General features: G+C 45.5%; 1 protein-coding gene across 2 annotated transcripts in view; it reads right to left on the bottom strand.

Moving 5' to 3' along the window:
* Nucleotides 1-13,033, bottom strand: part of LOC127195721 (solute carrier family 5 member 4A) — a 38,623-nt gene extending 25,590 nt beyond the window's left edge. Inside the window, exons 1-5 of one of the 2 annotated variants that reach the window (XM_051153252.1) lie at nucleotides 12,871-13,033; nucleotides 12,155-12,226; nucleotides 10,429-10,533; nucleotides 8,547-8,606; nucleotides 5,501-5,605 (exon numbers count right to left, since the gene is read on the bottom strand). In XM_051153252.1, coding sequence (XP_051009209.1) covers nucleotides 5,501-5,605; nucleotides 8,547-8,606; nucleotides 10,429-10,533; nucleotides 12,155-12,226; nucleotides 12,871-13,005 — 477 coding nt within the window. In that variant the 5' untranslated portion in view covers nucleotides 13,006-13,033. The remainder of the gene's footprint in view (nucleotides 1-5,500; nucleotides 5,606-8,546; nucleotides 8,607-10,428; nucleotides 10,534-12,154; nucleotides 12,227-12,870) is intronic. The other variant, XM_051153253.1, reaches the window with a different exon arrangement.
* Nucleotides 13,034-15,899: the final 2,866 nt, after the last annotated feature.

The raw sequence follows: 15,899 nt of genomic DNA, 5'->3' as shown, positions 1-15,899 counted from the left end.
CAAGGGATAAATGAGCTAATATTTTTATTCTTCATTCTGGAAATACTTTAGCTGCCATAGAGTTAAATGCATGTTTAAGCCTTTGAAGAATGTGTCAAATGTCAGAAAAACAGTGAGGCTTAAGGGATGGGGTTGACATCACACGGGCAGCAAGTGGTAATGTTGGGGCTCATTGGTTCCTATGTCCAAAGGTCACACTTTTAGGCACTTCGTTGTAAAGCTATCACGGGATTCTAATTAGTGATATAAATCTGGAATAACTGAAAATATAGGGAAATCTTTCTGGGAAGATGATGGGGTTAGCATGATAGTTTGTGAACCTCTAGGAATCTTTACACTAAACAGCAAGGAAATACTAAAGTACAGTGTCCAGGTAAGTCCATGGGGTCAGTAACAGAAGATGTGGGGGAAACCAACCCCAGCTGCAAGATCTGAGAGGCATGAAGATTAGAGAGGATGCAAGGAGAAACAAAACTTACCCGAGGGCCCTGGAATTATGCAGCATCAGTACCCAGCAGCACTCGCTTACAAAGACTGTGGCCAGTCTTAGGTTTACAGCTGAGACTGGTGGAGGATTTGACCTAATGACTGCTGGATGAAAGTAAATATTTCTGGGTTTCTCTTCCTGTCTTCCCTTTGGACAGTGTCTCTCCATCTTGCCCAGGCTAGCCTTAAACTCCTGGACAAATATCATCCTGTCTCCTTGGCCTCCCAAGTGGAAGCTGGAAACACGGTATGTGCAGTCACTGGGCATCTTTACTATTACAGTTGTGTATGTGTGTGTGTCCATGCACATGTGGGTGATGATTGTGAGAGTTGATTCTCTCCTTCCATCGTGTGGGTCTCAGGATTCAAACTCTTGCTGTCAGTCCTGGCAACAAGCACCTCTGCTCCCTGAGCCTCAGCCCCGCCCCTCGTGGTGGGTTCTGAAAGGAGATGACTAGAAGCCAAATGACTTCTCAGACCTTACTGACAAAATTGTCTTTCAGAAAAGGGCCCCGTGCAGAAGAGAAACCTCTAGAAGTAAACCCCACATTTAGTAAAATAAAGGGTAACCCACTAAATTAAGCTTCTGAGATTTAAATATATGTGTGTATGAAACTAAAACTAAAATTGTTGTTTCGAGGCAGGATTTCTCTGTGTAGCCTTAGCTGTCCTAGACTTGCTTTATAGACCAGGCTGGCCTCATATTCACAGAGATTCTCTTGCCTCTGCCTCCCTTAGTGCTGGGATTCCAGGTGTGTGCAAATGGATGGAACTGGAAACAATCATTGTGAGTGAGGTAACCCAGACCCAGAAAGACATGTATGGTATATACTAACATATACACAGATATTAGCCCAGTAATACAGGATAACCACACTACAATACACAGACTTTAAAAAAATTAAATAACAAGGAGGGCCTTAGGGAGAATGCTTAATTCTCATTCAGAACGACAAATAGAATGGACTCTGGAAGCAGTTGAAGAGAGAGAACAGGAAGGGAGCCCACCATAGAGGTCCTCTGACAGACTCCACCCAGCAGGAGATCCAAGCAAATGCTGGCGAAAGTTATCTTTTAGCAACTACAGATCTAGGCTAATACCCAAAATATTCAAAGAACTCAAAACTCTCAACATCGAGGAAACAAGTAACTTAATTAAACATAAGGTACATCTATAAACAGAGAGCTAAGAAAAGACAAATGGCTGAGAAACGCTGAAAAGAAGGCAGAACATCCTCCATCATCAGGGAACTGCAAGTCAAAACTACTTTGAGCTTTTATCTAAGTCCAGTCAGAACGGCCAAGATCAATACAACAAATGACAGCTCATTTATTGCTAGTGGGACTGTAAATGTGTCCCGCCACTATGGCAATCCGTGTGGTGGCTCTGCAGGAAGCTGGGAGTAGATCTACTTTAAGGCCTAGCTATACCACTATTAGGCATATACTCAAAGGACTCTGCAGCCTACCACAGAGACACTTGCTCAGCCATGTTTGTGGCTGCTCTATTCATAGTAGCCAGAAATTGGAAACAAACTAGATGACCATAAACAGATGAAATGTGGTACATTCACAAAATAGAATATATTACTCAGCCATTAAAAAAATGAAATCAGGGATTTGCAGATAACGGATGGTGCTACGAAAAAAAAAAATCATCCTGAATGAGGTAACCCAGACCCCAAAATAGAAAAATGGTGTGTATAAAGTCCTATGTGGATGACAGCTGTTAAGTCTTCAATCAGCAGGCCACAATCTGTATAATCACAGAGGTTAGGTACAGAGTAAGGGACTAGGAAGGAAGTGAATATCCCTAGGGAGGGGAAATAGAACAGATTTCGATGGATGATTAGGAGAGACTGGAGTGGGAGGATCAAATTGGGAAGGGGTGGGGAGATGGGACTAAGGGAGGGAAAGTGGGGAAAGACAAATAAAAATAAGAGCTGCTTGAGAGGTCATGTGGAAATCTACTACAGCAGAAACTTCTTAAAATATTCACATGTATGAAAGATATCTAAACTGGGCTAACCAAAGAACAAAAAAGACAAAGCCCCAATTAAACATCTCTTTCCATCAAATGAAACCTCTAGTTCCAGGAACAGGTTACAGCTAATTGAGTTGTTAGGCAAACAGGCCACATGGAAACCCTAAACAACTATTGCCAGAAGTACTGCTTGGTCTCCACAAACTGATGGTGAGGCCTTATTGCTGAAGACAACATCTGTACAACCCACTGAACACAGAGACGCTGATCTGGTGCCTACCTAGAGCCTTCACCCCCCTTTGATAGTGTTGATAGCACTGGAAGGTACTCTGCACACTACCAGAGAAGAAATGTAAACACCCACCCAGCTGCAAACCCTGTGACCTGCTTTGCAAGATACGCTGGTGTAGTAGTGGCACCAAAGTTGTGTGAGTAACCAACCACTACCAGGTCTGGATTAAGGGCCACTCCATGAGATGGAATCCATAAATGACATTACTTGAGTGGCCAAGAATCTGAGATATTCAGGTCCTAGGGGAAAACCAAATACTAATATTCTCCTAAAGGAACGTACCAATAAAATGACTCCCAACAACATTCTGCTATACACATAAGTCAGTGTCTCACTCAGCCATCATCAGATAATCGACCCACAACTGGGCAATGTTGAGAGAACATGAGACCTTGGAACACTCCATCCTAAATGGGATGTCTCCATCAAATCCCTCCCTTCAGGCTGGCTTCAGGGAATTCTTAAGAAGAGGAAGAGGTGGAGGAAAGATTGTAAGAGCCAGACGGAGCAAAGGATCCCAAAGAAACAAAGCCGTCTAGACACAACAGGATTGACACACATATGGACTCACAGAAAGTGTAGTTACATGCACAAGACCTGCACAGGTGTTGGCTAGATAGAGTCCCAGCACTGATGGGGGAAGTGGACAAACTAACCCAATGAGCTACCACCAACTGGTAACCGCTCACTAAGGAAAAATTAGTTTTCACCAATGGAGTCCCACTGACTATACAAATCATACTTCAGGGCAAACCCCATGGCCAGCAGTAGATGGCCAAAAGAATATTACTAAAGGAAATATAATCTCAATGGAATTTTTGGAGGTTTTTTTTTTTTTTTTTTGTGTTGTCTCACAATGCTTCATCTGAGCATTATTTATTTATTGTTTTAACATTATAGATCTTTTCCTTATATATTATGGTTCCTGATTTTGTTTTTTATAGGTTTTCTGTGTGTGCAAATGTGTGTGCCTCCATGTTTCTTGTGTATTTTCTTTTGCCCTTTTTTCTGTTTGTTTTGTCTTAATATGATTTGTTTTTATTTTATTTCTCCTTCCCCTTTTATTCTTATTATTTTGAATGGCTGTTTCATTCTAATGAGAGAGAAAATAAAGCTTGTGGATTTGTGTGGCTGGGAAAATAGAAACATCTAGGAGGCACTGGGGGAGGGGAAACCAAAATAAAAATATATTGTGTGAAAAAATTTATTTTCAATAAAATAATAAATTTATGGGTGGGAAGTTAAAAATATAGTAATAAAAAGTCTCAAGAAAAAGGAAAAAACAAAGAAAAAGAAACATTCCTAATAAAGAGGAATTTTAGTGGCACAGGCTTTTCTTTTGCTAGAAGGGCCATTTTAATATCTCAGTAAAATAGCAGCTTGTAGATATGTTGATTTCCCAGCTTTGTGGTTTTACAGAAGAACAGCAGCATTTTAGGGACTGTGAACTGAAGTCCTTGGGGATTCCAGGACGCCGTGCCCACTAATGAGCCTCTATCACATGTTATTGGGGTTGAGAACCCAGGGTCCATCTTTTCTCAATCCTGCCAGGCCAGATTCTGAAAACTCTTCCATCTTAAGTTCTTATAATGATTTGTTTAAGGAGTAGCCAGGATAGAATTGGCTATCAGGACATTAGTGTATATAAACAAACATGTCTCAGGTAACCCTCATTAGCGTCACTCCAGGCATAACCTTGTAGGCATAAGAGGACATCTGCTGCACCACCAGCCGATCACAGACACACATGGAAACACCTGCGCACGAATTCCGTGTACCCCACCCAGCTTTACCTGCATCCCACTTCTCATTTACCACCCAGAACCCTGCACTCCAAAGGCCAGTTTCCTCGAGGGAGCCTCTAACTGCCGCCCCTCTGTTTTGACACACACTCACGATCTTTGGAACCATAAAGCTGTAGATGTCAGAGAGGACCTGGGAGATTAGCAAGTCCCGCCCACTCAGAGAACATGCGAACACAGTGTCTCTGGCACCAAGAAAGTTACTGTGCAGTGGACAAGGCAGAAGCACGAGGCCCCTGCAGGCTCTTCTGCTTCTACTAAGGGTCCAGCCTCAGGGACTGGGTAAAGGAAAGGCCATTTGCAATTCCCCCTGGCAGGTACTGACACCTTCCCTGGCTGTGCTTATATCTTCAAAAGTAGCCATGCATTAATGTAGGCACTCTTGTCTCTTGGAGTGTGGTGGCTTCTGTTCATGTCGATCTCAGCTCAGTAAAGGGTAAAAGTGTGCGCAGGGCTGAGGGAAGCCTGCAGCATCTAGGCCAGCAGCTGGTTTTCTCATGACAGTGACAGCCTAACGGGGAAAGCAACTGTTCTCTCCTCGCACTGACACCTGTGCCCGGGCTGTGACCCCAGGTGTTTAATTGGACATTGATACGTAAGGATAAACAGGGCACTTTCTTTCTGCACGTGCTGCCCAAAGTTCAAATCCTGACAGCTGTCATCAGAGATAATTTCAAGGGAATAATCACTTTTGATCCTCGTTCATGATACAGTTTTGCAAGTGCAGCCTTTGATAAGGCAAACTCATGTGGGTTTAATGATACAAAGCACGTCCCTCCTGGATCAAGTGTTTGACAACCAAACTGTAACGAAAGTGACTGTGCAGCGGGCAAGGCAGAAGCAATCAGCAGTCGATGCACACCAGTCTCTGATTCTAGCAGCTGGCCCCAACAAGCCAACTGTGGACTCTCCATAGCCAGGAGGCCGGGAACTCACCGAGATTGACAACGCCACACAGATGAAGAGGGAGAGGACGGAGAGATAGATCTGGAGTCTCTTCCCACCAAACCGCTTCCTGAGATATTCTGGCATGGTCGTCACCTGCAGAGAGAGACAGCAACGGGGATTCACCTCCGAGCCTAGTGCATTGAGATGATGTGAGATTTGCAGTTGCACACCGTGTGCGACATCAGGAGGGTACAGAGGCAGGAAAGACACAGTTCCTTGGCAGAGTGACGATTCTGGGATGAACTCAGGCACTGGAGGCAGCATGACAGTCTCTTCCAGGCTCTGCTGTTTACCACACACGTGACTGTTAGCAAATGACAGTCTCTGAATTTCCCTTTTCCTAAAGTAGAAGGGTAGCACAAAAGTACAGATAAAGAACCTGCCGCATCACTCAGCGGATGACACGCAACAAGAAAACTTTACTAGTAATACTGCAGTACAGCAAAATATTTGGCTGCCACCTGAGAGCCCTGAGGAGATGGCAGGCTACAGCACAATCCACACATGTGTCCTGGGGCAGGAGCTCTGAAAACAAGGACACGTTCTTTCAACAGGGATATCAGGGACAGATGAAGTTGCCACCACCTGTGGCTGTGCACGGGAGGGGCTCCTCATCCAGTGTAAGCTTTCAGACAACCATCCTGAAGAAAGTTCACCTGGCCACTTGGTTTTTCAGTGGTTTGTTCACTGCTCATCCTCAGAGTCATACAAGGCCCCTAAGCCATGTTTCCAGAGAGCAGGGTGGCCATATTGGTTCTCCCAGAGTTCTCTGTCCTGACCAACCTGCTCATCTCTGCATGTACATAGTACAGGCACCAACACACACACACATACACACACACACACACACACTATACAAATATACATACATATCTATGCATACACATAGAAAAATAATTAAATACATTGGAAACGGGAGGTGCAGGGCATTCAAGGATTCAAGGGTCATGATCAGATATTCCTATTTTATGAAGTTTCACTTGGGCATCTGGTTGGACAATGGACTTGATCAAAAGTCCACACAATCTGGGGATGGGATGATAATGAAGTGCTGGCCATGCAAACAGGGGAACGTGAGTTAGATCCACGGCACCGATGTTAAATGCTGGGCATGGTAGTGTGAGCTTGTAATCTAGTACTGAGGAAGCAGACATGGCAGATGCCTCAGACTTCCTATATGGATAGTCTAGCCTAATCACCAAGTTCCAGGCTGGTAAGATGCCCTTCCTCAAAAAGACAAGGTGGATGGTTCCTTAGGCACGACACCCATGGCTGTCCTCTGGCTTTCTCTCTCTCTCTCTCTCTCTCTCTCTCTCTCTCTCTCTCTCTCTCTCTCTCTCTCTGTCTCTGTCTCTCTCTCTCTGTCTCTCTGTCTCTGTCTGTCTGTCTGTCTGTCTGTCTGTCTCTCTCTCTCTCTCTCTCTCTCTCTCTCTCTAATGCTCATGAAGCCTTGGCTAGGAATGGTAGCACATGCCTGTAATTGCAGAACTTAGGAGGCATGGGCAGAAAGACCAGGAGTTCAACATCCTCCTCGGCTACACATCAAGTTTGAGGCTAGCCTGGGCTACATGAGACCATGTCCCAAAAATAATGATTAAAAGTTCATACAATCCCTTGTGAGGCTCAAGGAAGGAAACAGGGAGGAAGGGAAGCCACGTCTTAGTTACCTGTGGCATGGCAGTTAGCAGATTAGAAGTAAAGGCAGCATGAATAATTTCAGGTTTGAAATTTGGGGGCCAGAATGCATGGTTCCTCCATCAACGGAGCAAGAATGACAGAGGGGAGCTGAATCAACTCTCTCTCTCTCTCTCTCTCTCTCTCTCTCTCTCTCTCTCTCTCTCTCTCTCTCTCTCTCTCTCTCTCTCTCTCTGTGTGTGTGTGTGTGTGTGTGTGTGTGTGTGTGTGTGTGTAAGTCAGAATCAACTTGCAGGGGTTGCTTCTGTCCTGCCACACAGGTCCTTGGGACTGAACTCAGGTGGTCAGGCTTGGAGCAAGTGCCTTTACCTACTGAGACATCTCTCTTACCCTAGAACACCTTTTTAAAATAGAAAATCATTTTAAAAATTTAGCCATTATATTAAGTATATATTAACTTCATTTCACTGTATTTTTTACTTTATGTGTGTATGAGTCTTTGCCTACATTCCTGTCTGTGTACTCTATGTGTGCAGTGCCTGAGGGGGTTAGAAAAGAGTGTTGGTGTCACTGGGACTGGAGTTACAGATAGTTGTAGTCACCTTGTGGGTGTGGAGAATCAAATCTGGGCTCTCTGCAGGAGCAGCCAGTGCTCTTAACAATTGCTCCATCTCTCTCCAGGCTCTCTATCACTGCGTTCTTATCAGCACATTTTCCTTATATGAAGCGGTGTATTCACTGTGACAGTTTTGCCCATGTACATAGCATCCTCTGACCGTCTCCCTCTCCCGCTTTCTCTGTCCCATCCCCTCTTCCATCGCTGTGACAGTTCTGCCCGTGTACATAGCATCCTCTGACCGTCTCCCTCTCCTGCTTTCTCTGTCCCATCCCCTCTTCCATCGCCCTCATTCCTCTTCCCAGGTAAGGATGCACATGAGACCTTCATAACTGAACCCCACTGTGCCTACGGACACGTGCACTTCTCCCTACTCTTCTCCCACAGAACTCGCCATTTTAGCTTTAATTTTAACTGACCTCCAAATACTCCAACAAGGAAGATTTTCAGCTTCCATATATGGATTCCATCAGTGAGTCTTTCTACCTGAAGAAGCCAGCCATATCCCCTAAGACTTAAGCCAGGTCACCATTTCTCTTGAAACATGCCTGTGACTCCAGCTTTGCTCCCTGCTCAGGCTTACATTTATCATAGTGATCATTAGGCAGGGCCACCACTAAATTTACCCAGTGACAAACACATTCTATATTGGGAGACCCTGTGGGCAAGCGATTTGATATTTTTCCTTCTGTATGTTATTAGCATTAGTACAGCCAGGTTTGAATATTTAACATGGAGACCAAGTAGGCTGGTAACTGTGTGACAGCTGCGTCACGTACTCACCCCTGCCTTGATGTAGATGGGGACAAAAAACCACCCCAGAATCAGCAGCAAGAGAAACGACTGTAACAAACCAAGAGCAACATTAAGTTAAAGAGAGTTTGGCCTGTGGCCTTCTGTTATGACCTCTGACCTCTGAATCTCAAGACAAACAAACAACAAACAACCACTTCTCTTAGCTCCTGTCTAACACAGTATTTACACAATATAATATCTGATATTTGGCAAGCACAAGATAAGGAGTTTTGAGTTGAGCTGGACTAAAATAAAATATTCTAGAACCTCTGTCAAAGCATTGAACTTAAATTGGAGAATCATAGATGTGTGTCAAAGCAATGAGAAAAGTGCCCTTTGGAAAGGGAAGAGCACCCCCAGTTCTCTTTAAGACTTGCCAAATCTAGTAGAGCTATCGATATAGCACAGAATTAAAGTGCAGATTTGATGGCATCTGCACACGGCACTGACACTCTCCCACAGCTAGTGAGGCAGGTATGACCAGCAGAGTTATCATTGTCATGTCAAGGGCAGGAAGGATCTGAGCTTCATCCGGATAAAGAAATTCAACATCAAAAGCTAAAATAAATAAACAAACAAGCAAATAAATAAATAAAACTTAGATGTCTGCAACCTAATAGTGTATTCATTGGGTTATAGTTCATTTTCTTCATGCCTATGGAAGCAGTCTTCATTGTACGGTTTATGGCACTATCAAAAAAAATCCCACTCCACAAGGCTTAACTGACCAAAGTCTGGGTATGTTCTGATATTTGTGAGGTAAAAATAGAAAAAACAAAACAAAACAACCTTTAGCATTGAAAAGGCAGAGGCAGTTGTAAGTGACCCAAGGTCACTTCCTGGGCCCACCTGACAGAATCCTGAAAAGAGTGCTCTGACCTCCACATGAACTTGTAGTGTGGCTCAGCCCTAACACACACTTTCAATCCAAGAGATTTCTGTACATAGGATTAAATAAAATTAGCCACAGGTCAAGAGTCAGATAGAGGGACCAGCTGACCAGTTGTAAACAGAAAGGAGGGACATTGAGTTGAAGGGTTTTCAAGACTATGTGGAGAAATTTTTTTCCTTCTGGGACGTGGGCTGAGTCCCAGAACCGGGTCAACCGGGTGCTTTCTCTGCCTCTCTGAGCTAGCAGTCTTTCACCCCAGCATCTGGCTCTTGAGTCCCTATTGGTAAAATTGAACCTTTGGGATTTTCCTTCTTTCAAACAACACTCATGAACTGCATATGACACCCTCACCACACGCCCAGCTGTGTGCTAGAGTGGTGTGCGTGGAGAGAAGACGTGTTCCTCATTCTTAAGAATCTGGGTGTGGTTAAGGGATAGAGCTTTCTGTAAAATGGCAATGGAACAGTTAGGAGGTCAGTCATGAGGTCCCATAGGCTTGACGCGCCATCTTTGAAAACAGTCATTCCATACCACACTGCCATTGCCTAGTCAGAGCTCACTGGAGTTCCTACTCATCCTGGCCCAAGCATCTGTAAAACCTCACGGTACATGCCAACAGCCCCTACTCTTGTCTGTGATGGGTGGGCCTCCTGTGTGATCTCTCTTTCAAAAGTGGTTCCTGAGGATTGCCTACGTGCATGCTCTAGTCCAGTCAATTCCATTCCTCTGTTCCCCTTCCAACATGTCATGTGCCACTCACTCCTCTTTGTGCTTGGACTGCACAAAAGTGACATTCTGGAAGGAAGAACTGCCTAGGGAAAGAACGAGGCTACAAAGAGTGGACTCCTGAGGGGAAAATAAGAAGGAGAACAAAAGGAGCACATTTGACACAGACCCAGGGAACCCCGAGATAAGTTTTGTTGAAAATACAGAGGCATGGATTTGACTTAAAATAAAAAAGAATTTGCTGACACTTACGTGGGATTCAAATGCTGTAACGGCGATTCCTGCGGCTGCACCTGTGCCAGCCAGGCCCACGAAGTGGCCACTGCCAATGTTGCTGGCAAACAGAGAGGCGCCCATCTGCAAGGCAAGGGATCAGACCAAAGCTCGGTTCAGAAGCCTGAAACAAGAGCGCTAGGAAACAGGAAGGTGTCGAGATGTTTCAGTCGCTGCTTCTGGGAGCAAAAGCAACAAGTAATCGTGCATGGACAAACGCTAGCCGGTTACCAGCTCTTCTGTGGTCTGTGAGCCAAGAACACTTCCTATACTGTGAATAGTTTAATAAAAAAATTTATTTTTAATGTGAAGAGTAAGATGTATAAATTTGGGACTATGTGGAATTTAAAATTCAGCGTCCCATCCTCTTGTACAGGAACCACAGCCATCAGTTTCATATGCCACAGCATACCGACTACAGGTGCATGTGTTGGAGGCACATTGTGTGTGTGCATAAGAGACTCCAACCTCTAAAGCACCAGATACTTAACAATTAGGCCTTTAACAGAAAGACCTGCTGAGCCCATCTTAGGGGAACATGGCTGTTTCCCTGTATGTGTTGTGAGTGGAGCCCAAACTTGCAGATCTCCTGCCAGCACTTGACTCTTGAGTTGGTGACAGACTCCAAAGTTTCCTCAGAGGGGATTTCTCTCCTCATGGGAATAGCCCCACTCTCATTAGTTCTCCTTTCCACACACTGCTCTGTGTCTTTAAAGTTTGGAGACTTTAAAGAGAGCGCCCCCTCATTGGTCAGAGACCAGCACTGGCCCTGGGAACCAAACTGGAACATGGGGTCCTGTGGCACCATCTTTGCCTCTGTTCTGCATCCTTCACATTCACTCTTTGTATGCAGTGTTTGGGGTCAGGAAGGGGTGGAGCTGGATTGTGACTAGGATTAGTTGAGAATCACATGTTTCACAAGAAGAGTAGCAGGAAGGCAGCACCTAGTTGCCTGTGTAACCCAAGGAAATCTGTTCCTACCTTCCTCACCAGATAGTTTTATGTTATCTAAATAAGGCAGAATATCTGTTGAAAGGAGCGTATTCTAAGCACTTACTCTATACCGAACCTAACCCTGATGTGGTCTAGGAACATGCTGCCTCTACTGCAATTAAAAAAAAAAAAAAACTGGCTGAGGAAGCTGTACACCAAAACTCAGAAAGAAAATACTGGTGGACAATGGTCCAAGAGAATCATTGTAAACGTTATCACAGTGAACACAGCTGCAGTCAGTAAGCGTGCAGAACAGAAGAACAGGATGCCCAAGGCAGGACTTGGGTGATCAGGGAGGGAGATGACGCCAATGTGGGTGGTCCCAGAAGGTCATCTCCCAGAGAGGAGCAGGATTCGCTCACGGTTGGGAGCAGAGGAGAAATTCAGGGAGCTAATAAATGCTAAGGAGGTTTTTCATGAGAACTAGTGTAATAGAACTGAAGCGGTAGGTGTCCCGGGCCAGACTAAAGCTTTCTCAATAGATTATATGGTAGAGTCTTTCTGGAACCCCAAGTCCCACTCGTGTGTGTGTGTGTGTGTGTGTGTGTGTGTGTGTGTGGGTGTGTGTGTGTGTGTGTGTGTGTGTGTGTGTGTGAGAGAGAGAGAGAGAGAGAGAGAGAGAGAGAGAGAGAGAGAGAGAGAGAGAGAAGCAAGTGCCACCACCATGACTTGTCAGTCACTGCACATCTCCAGAAACCTTGGATCCACTTACTGGCCACCAAGTCATAGCTCGACCCGCCAGGAAGAAGCCTCCAACAGTGCTCCGGTTCGTCTTCACCATTGCCTGAGCAGAAAGGAAACCATTGGAAGGTTAGAAACCACAGGTGCATCCAAGAGCAAGGAGACTCCCCCACCCCTACACACCCCAGCTGTTCCACTCAGCAGGCTGACAGATATTTCTGCACTCCCCCCAGAGACATGCCTTTTTACATAGAATGACACAGCATCAGGTTTTGAGGAACATACAAATCATGGTTTTATAATGGCGCAGCTGAGGACTTCAAGAAATTATACTTGAAAACCTGGTATTTATTTTAGCTCATGAAATCATAGTATGTGGCTTGAAAGCTGTCTTTGGAAGAAAATTTTTAGCCTCAAACTTGATACTAAAAAGAGAGAATTACAGAATACAAATGGTCTAAATTTCTCACTCAGTGAGAAAGTGAATAAACAACAAAGGGAAGTAACTAAAATGAGCTAACAGAAGCAGCAATTCCTTTTTTGATGACAGGTTGTGGGCATGCCAGGCAGAGCAAGCACCCAGCCCTAGCTGTGCTCAAATGATGGTCTTGCAAGCACTATTCCTACACACACAAGCCGGTTATGCAGGCAGAATGACAATGATACTTGGAAATCACACATCAACGTGACATGTTCTCCTCTGCACTCTTAGTGTCCACCCAGAAATCCCACTGAGCGCCCACATACCCACACTCCAACAGCCATCACCACCATAAAATAGATGACAATGACAGAGATGTCAGCAGCATTATTGATGTTCTGTGACAACGAAGACAACTCTGAACCCTCAGTGCTGGTAATGGCACTTGCTGTGGTGGCCATGGCTGTAAGGCAGCGCTGTCCCCATTGCCAGCACTGACAGGTCTTTATATATAAGTAATAAGTTAATGATCAGCCCCAGGTAGGTGGGAAACAAGGCCGTATCTGTCCACAGGAGACCTTTAACCCTCTCCTGCACACTCAGGCGCTCACCTTACAGTGACGAGTGCCAGCCTCGGTGGAACTGGAAAACCAAGGAGAGAACCCAGCGCTGAGTATGAGCACTGAAGATGGAGTGAGGTATTTAAGATATTTGGCCAGCACGAGGCCACGCAAAGGGAGGTAAGGCAATGGAGAAGTGAGGAGGGCAGGACAAAGTCAGGTGGGATGGACGGTGGAGGCTCCTCATCAGACGGATGGAACTCCTGGCTAACTCCTGCCCCTTGAAACTGAGCTTACCCAGAACAGGTGGACTAAGGTGTTGGCCACATCAAGACCCCTGCAGCCTGTGCAGAAAGGGCAAGCCACGCCACCTGACCCACGTGCAGAAGGGTGTGGGCGAGGCTGTATAGGGAGAGAGGCAGGGCTTTTGAAGAGTGAATGAACCTGCAGCCATGTGCCGGTGGTCCTCATGGCTCAGGATCCAGGCTACACTGTAGACACCTGCTTGGCATTAGGAGTATGACGTCAGAGCATCCTCCTCCAGAGTTCATTGCAGAAAGTCAGAACCGGTCACAATGCATAGATCAACTGACCGTGGAGTGTCTTCTCCCAATTATTAACTACTGTATTTACATCACAACCCCTGCACTTAAGGCTCATAAGACATTGTGGAAGGGGGATGGTAGAAAGATTGTAAAAACCAGAAGACCAAGACACCTACTGGAAGAGGGTCTCTTCTTTGAAAAACATGGGCATGAAAATGTGGAGAAAGCGTTTTGAGTGACCAAGAACCGGGAATGTAGATGTAGGTTACCCCAAATTCCATTTTCCAACATGGAGGTAGTTTCACATGATACATATATCGACATACATGTACACACACATATATGTATATATACATATACGTATATGTGTGTAGTTTTACAGGACAAAGAAAATCAGAAATTAAGGCAATTTTAATTATGGGTGGGTACTATATAAACTGAGCTCATGACTGTCCAGGTGTGGTTGAGGAGAAGGCTTTTATTGTAGATATGAGGGAGGGGATAGTCAGAAGCATCTAGAAGAGCAGAGAAAGAAAGTAGTCATTGATCATGGCCAACAGAATGGATGTGGCCATGAGAAGAAAGGGGCCAGGGAGCAGGAGAAGAGGATGAGATGACTGCGAGAGGAGCAAGAGAGAGGCATCAAGACAGGAAGACAAAAGAGTGCTGGCTGCTCGCTGTTAGTTAACGGAGAAATCTGTATCTGGCCATCAACACCCACAGAGACATGATAAAGATAAGTTTAAGCAGGAAATACAATCCAAATGGCCCCTACATCAAATAAAACAACAGAGACGTCCCTTCCACCTGGGTGGCTACCCTAGGCTCCTTGATGGTTTTGTTGAGGCAGAGGTCTTCGGTCCTCAGCTGTCACACAGGACAGCACTGGATCTTCAGTTGCTACCCAAAACAGCACCAGCATTCACCTGCCAGACCCAGAAGGTCTCAGAGATTTTCCTGTGTAGTAGCTGTCAGTCCAAAAGAAACGCAGGACAAATGGCTACCTTGGTGCCTGTTAGCATACCGAAGTTCATGCCAGCCTCCAGGCTCACTCAGTACTTCTTCTCTTCTCAGCTCTTTCTCCCTGGCCCTACTCTAATCTTCCCATGGGCTTCCCTCCCCTCAGCTCCCCATGCCCATATAACCCTGCCCTTTTGGCCAGGCCCTGTCTTTGCTCTCTTGGCGCTCTCCTCTTTGCCTTCGCTCTCTTCCCTTCCTCTCTCCCCCATCCTCCGTTTTCTCTCATGGCCATGTTCCGTGTCCTGACCATGTTTTAGTCTACTGCATGCTCTCTCTGCTTTGGATACGTCCATATGCCTCTAGCTGTGCTCTTTCTGTGTGTTTGTTTTGTTTTTGTTTTTCCAGCCAGGGTTTCTGTGGTAGCCTTGACTATCCTGGACTTGCTCACAGAGATCTGGCTGCCTCTGCCTCCCAAGTGCTGAGATTAAAGGCATGGGCCACCACCTCTGTACTCATATCTACAATAAAATACCTTCCCTTTGACCACACCTTTGAACCGAGGTTGCTCAGTGTAATGCTGAGATCACCCAGATTGCGAGACCTCCCCCCCCCCAGAAAAGACCACCAGCACTCGATACCGATGCAACAAACACAGCGTCCTGTATTACAGCCTCAGAGCTTCAGATCACAATCCTTCCTGATGCAGCAAGTTAGGAGAGTGACCCTGAGCTTCAAGGGCAAAATGGGCTTATAAAGGGAAGCAGGGGTTGTGGGTACCAGGAATGCTGATCTTCAGGCAGGTTGGTGGAGGAGAAGTCTTTTTATCTCCGAGGAGCATTGGGAGCTGATTGTGTGTTAATCGCTCTGGTGGAGTCTCTGGGGACTGCTGGCAAGTGTCATTCCCAGAATGGTCGAGGGGAAGGTTTTTATTGTGGATATGAGAGAGAAGGGGGGGGGGGCGAGAGAGAGAGAGAGAGGGAGAGAGAGAGAGAGGGAGGGAGGGAAGGAGGGAGAGAAAGCACAGCTAGAGGCAACTGGAAGCATCCAGAGTAGAGACAGCATGCAGTAGCCTAAACATGGTCAGGATGCCGAGTCTGGCCATGAAAGAAAAGTGGGTTGGGGTATCTTCTCCTAAACAATTAAGCTTAATTTTAAAACTAACTATCTGGTCTTCAAGCCTATCAGAGACTTGAGAAGGAATAAATTTAATTACCTGAGTAAACAGGAAGTGCAGGTTAGCAGCTTCCAAAATGAAAAACCGACAAGAGACAGTTTACTGCTTGACAGGTC

The sequence above is a fragment of the Acomys russatus genome, chromosome 11 (genome assembly GCF_903995435.1).
Source record: "Acomys russatus chromosome 11, mAcoRus1.1, whole genome shotgun sequence".
In the NCBI taxonomy this organism is placed as follows: Eukaryota; Metazoa; Chordata; class Mammalia; order Rodentia; family Muridae; genus Acomys; species Acomys russatus.
The sequence above is the reverse complement of the archived record's forward strand: the minus strand, read 5'-3'. Positions and strand labels throughout refer to the sequence as shown.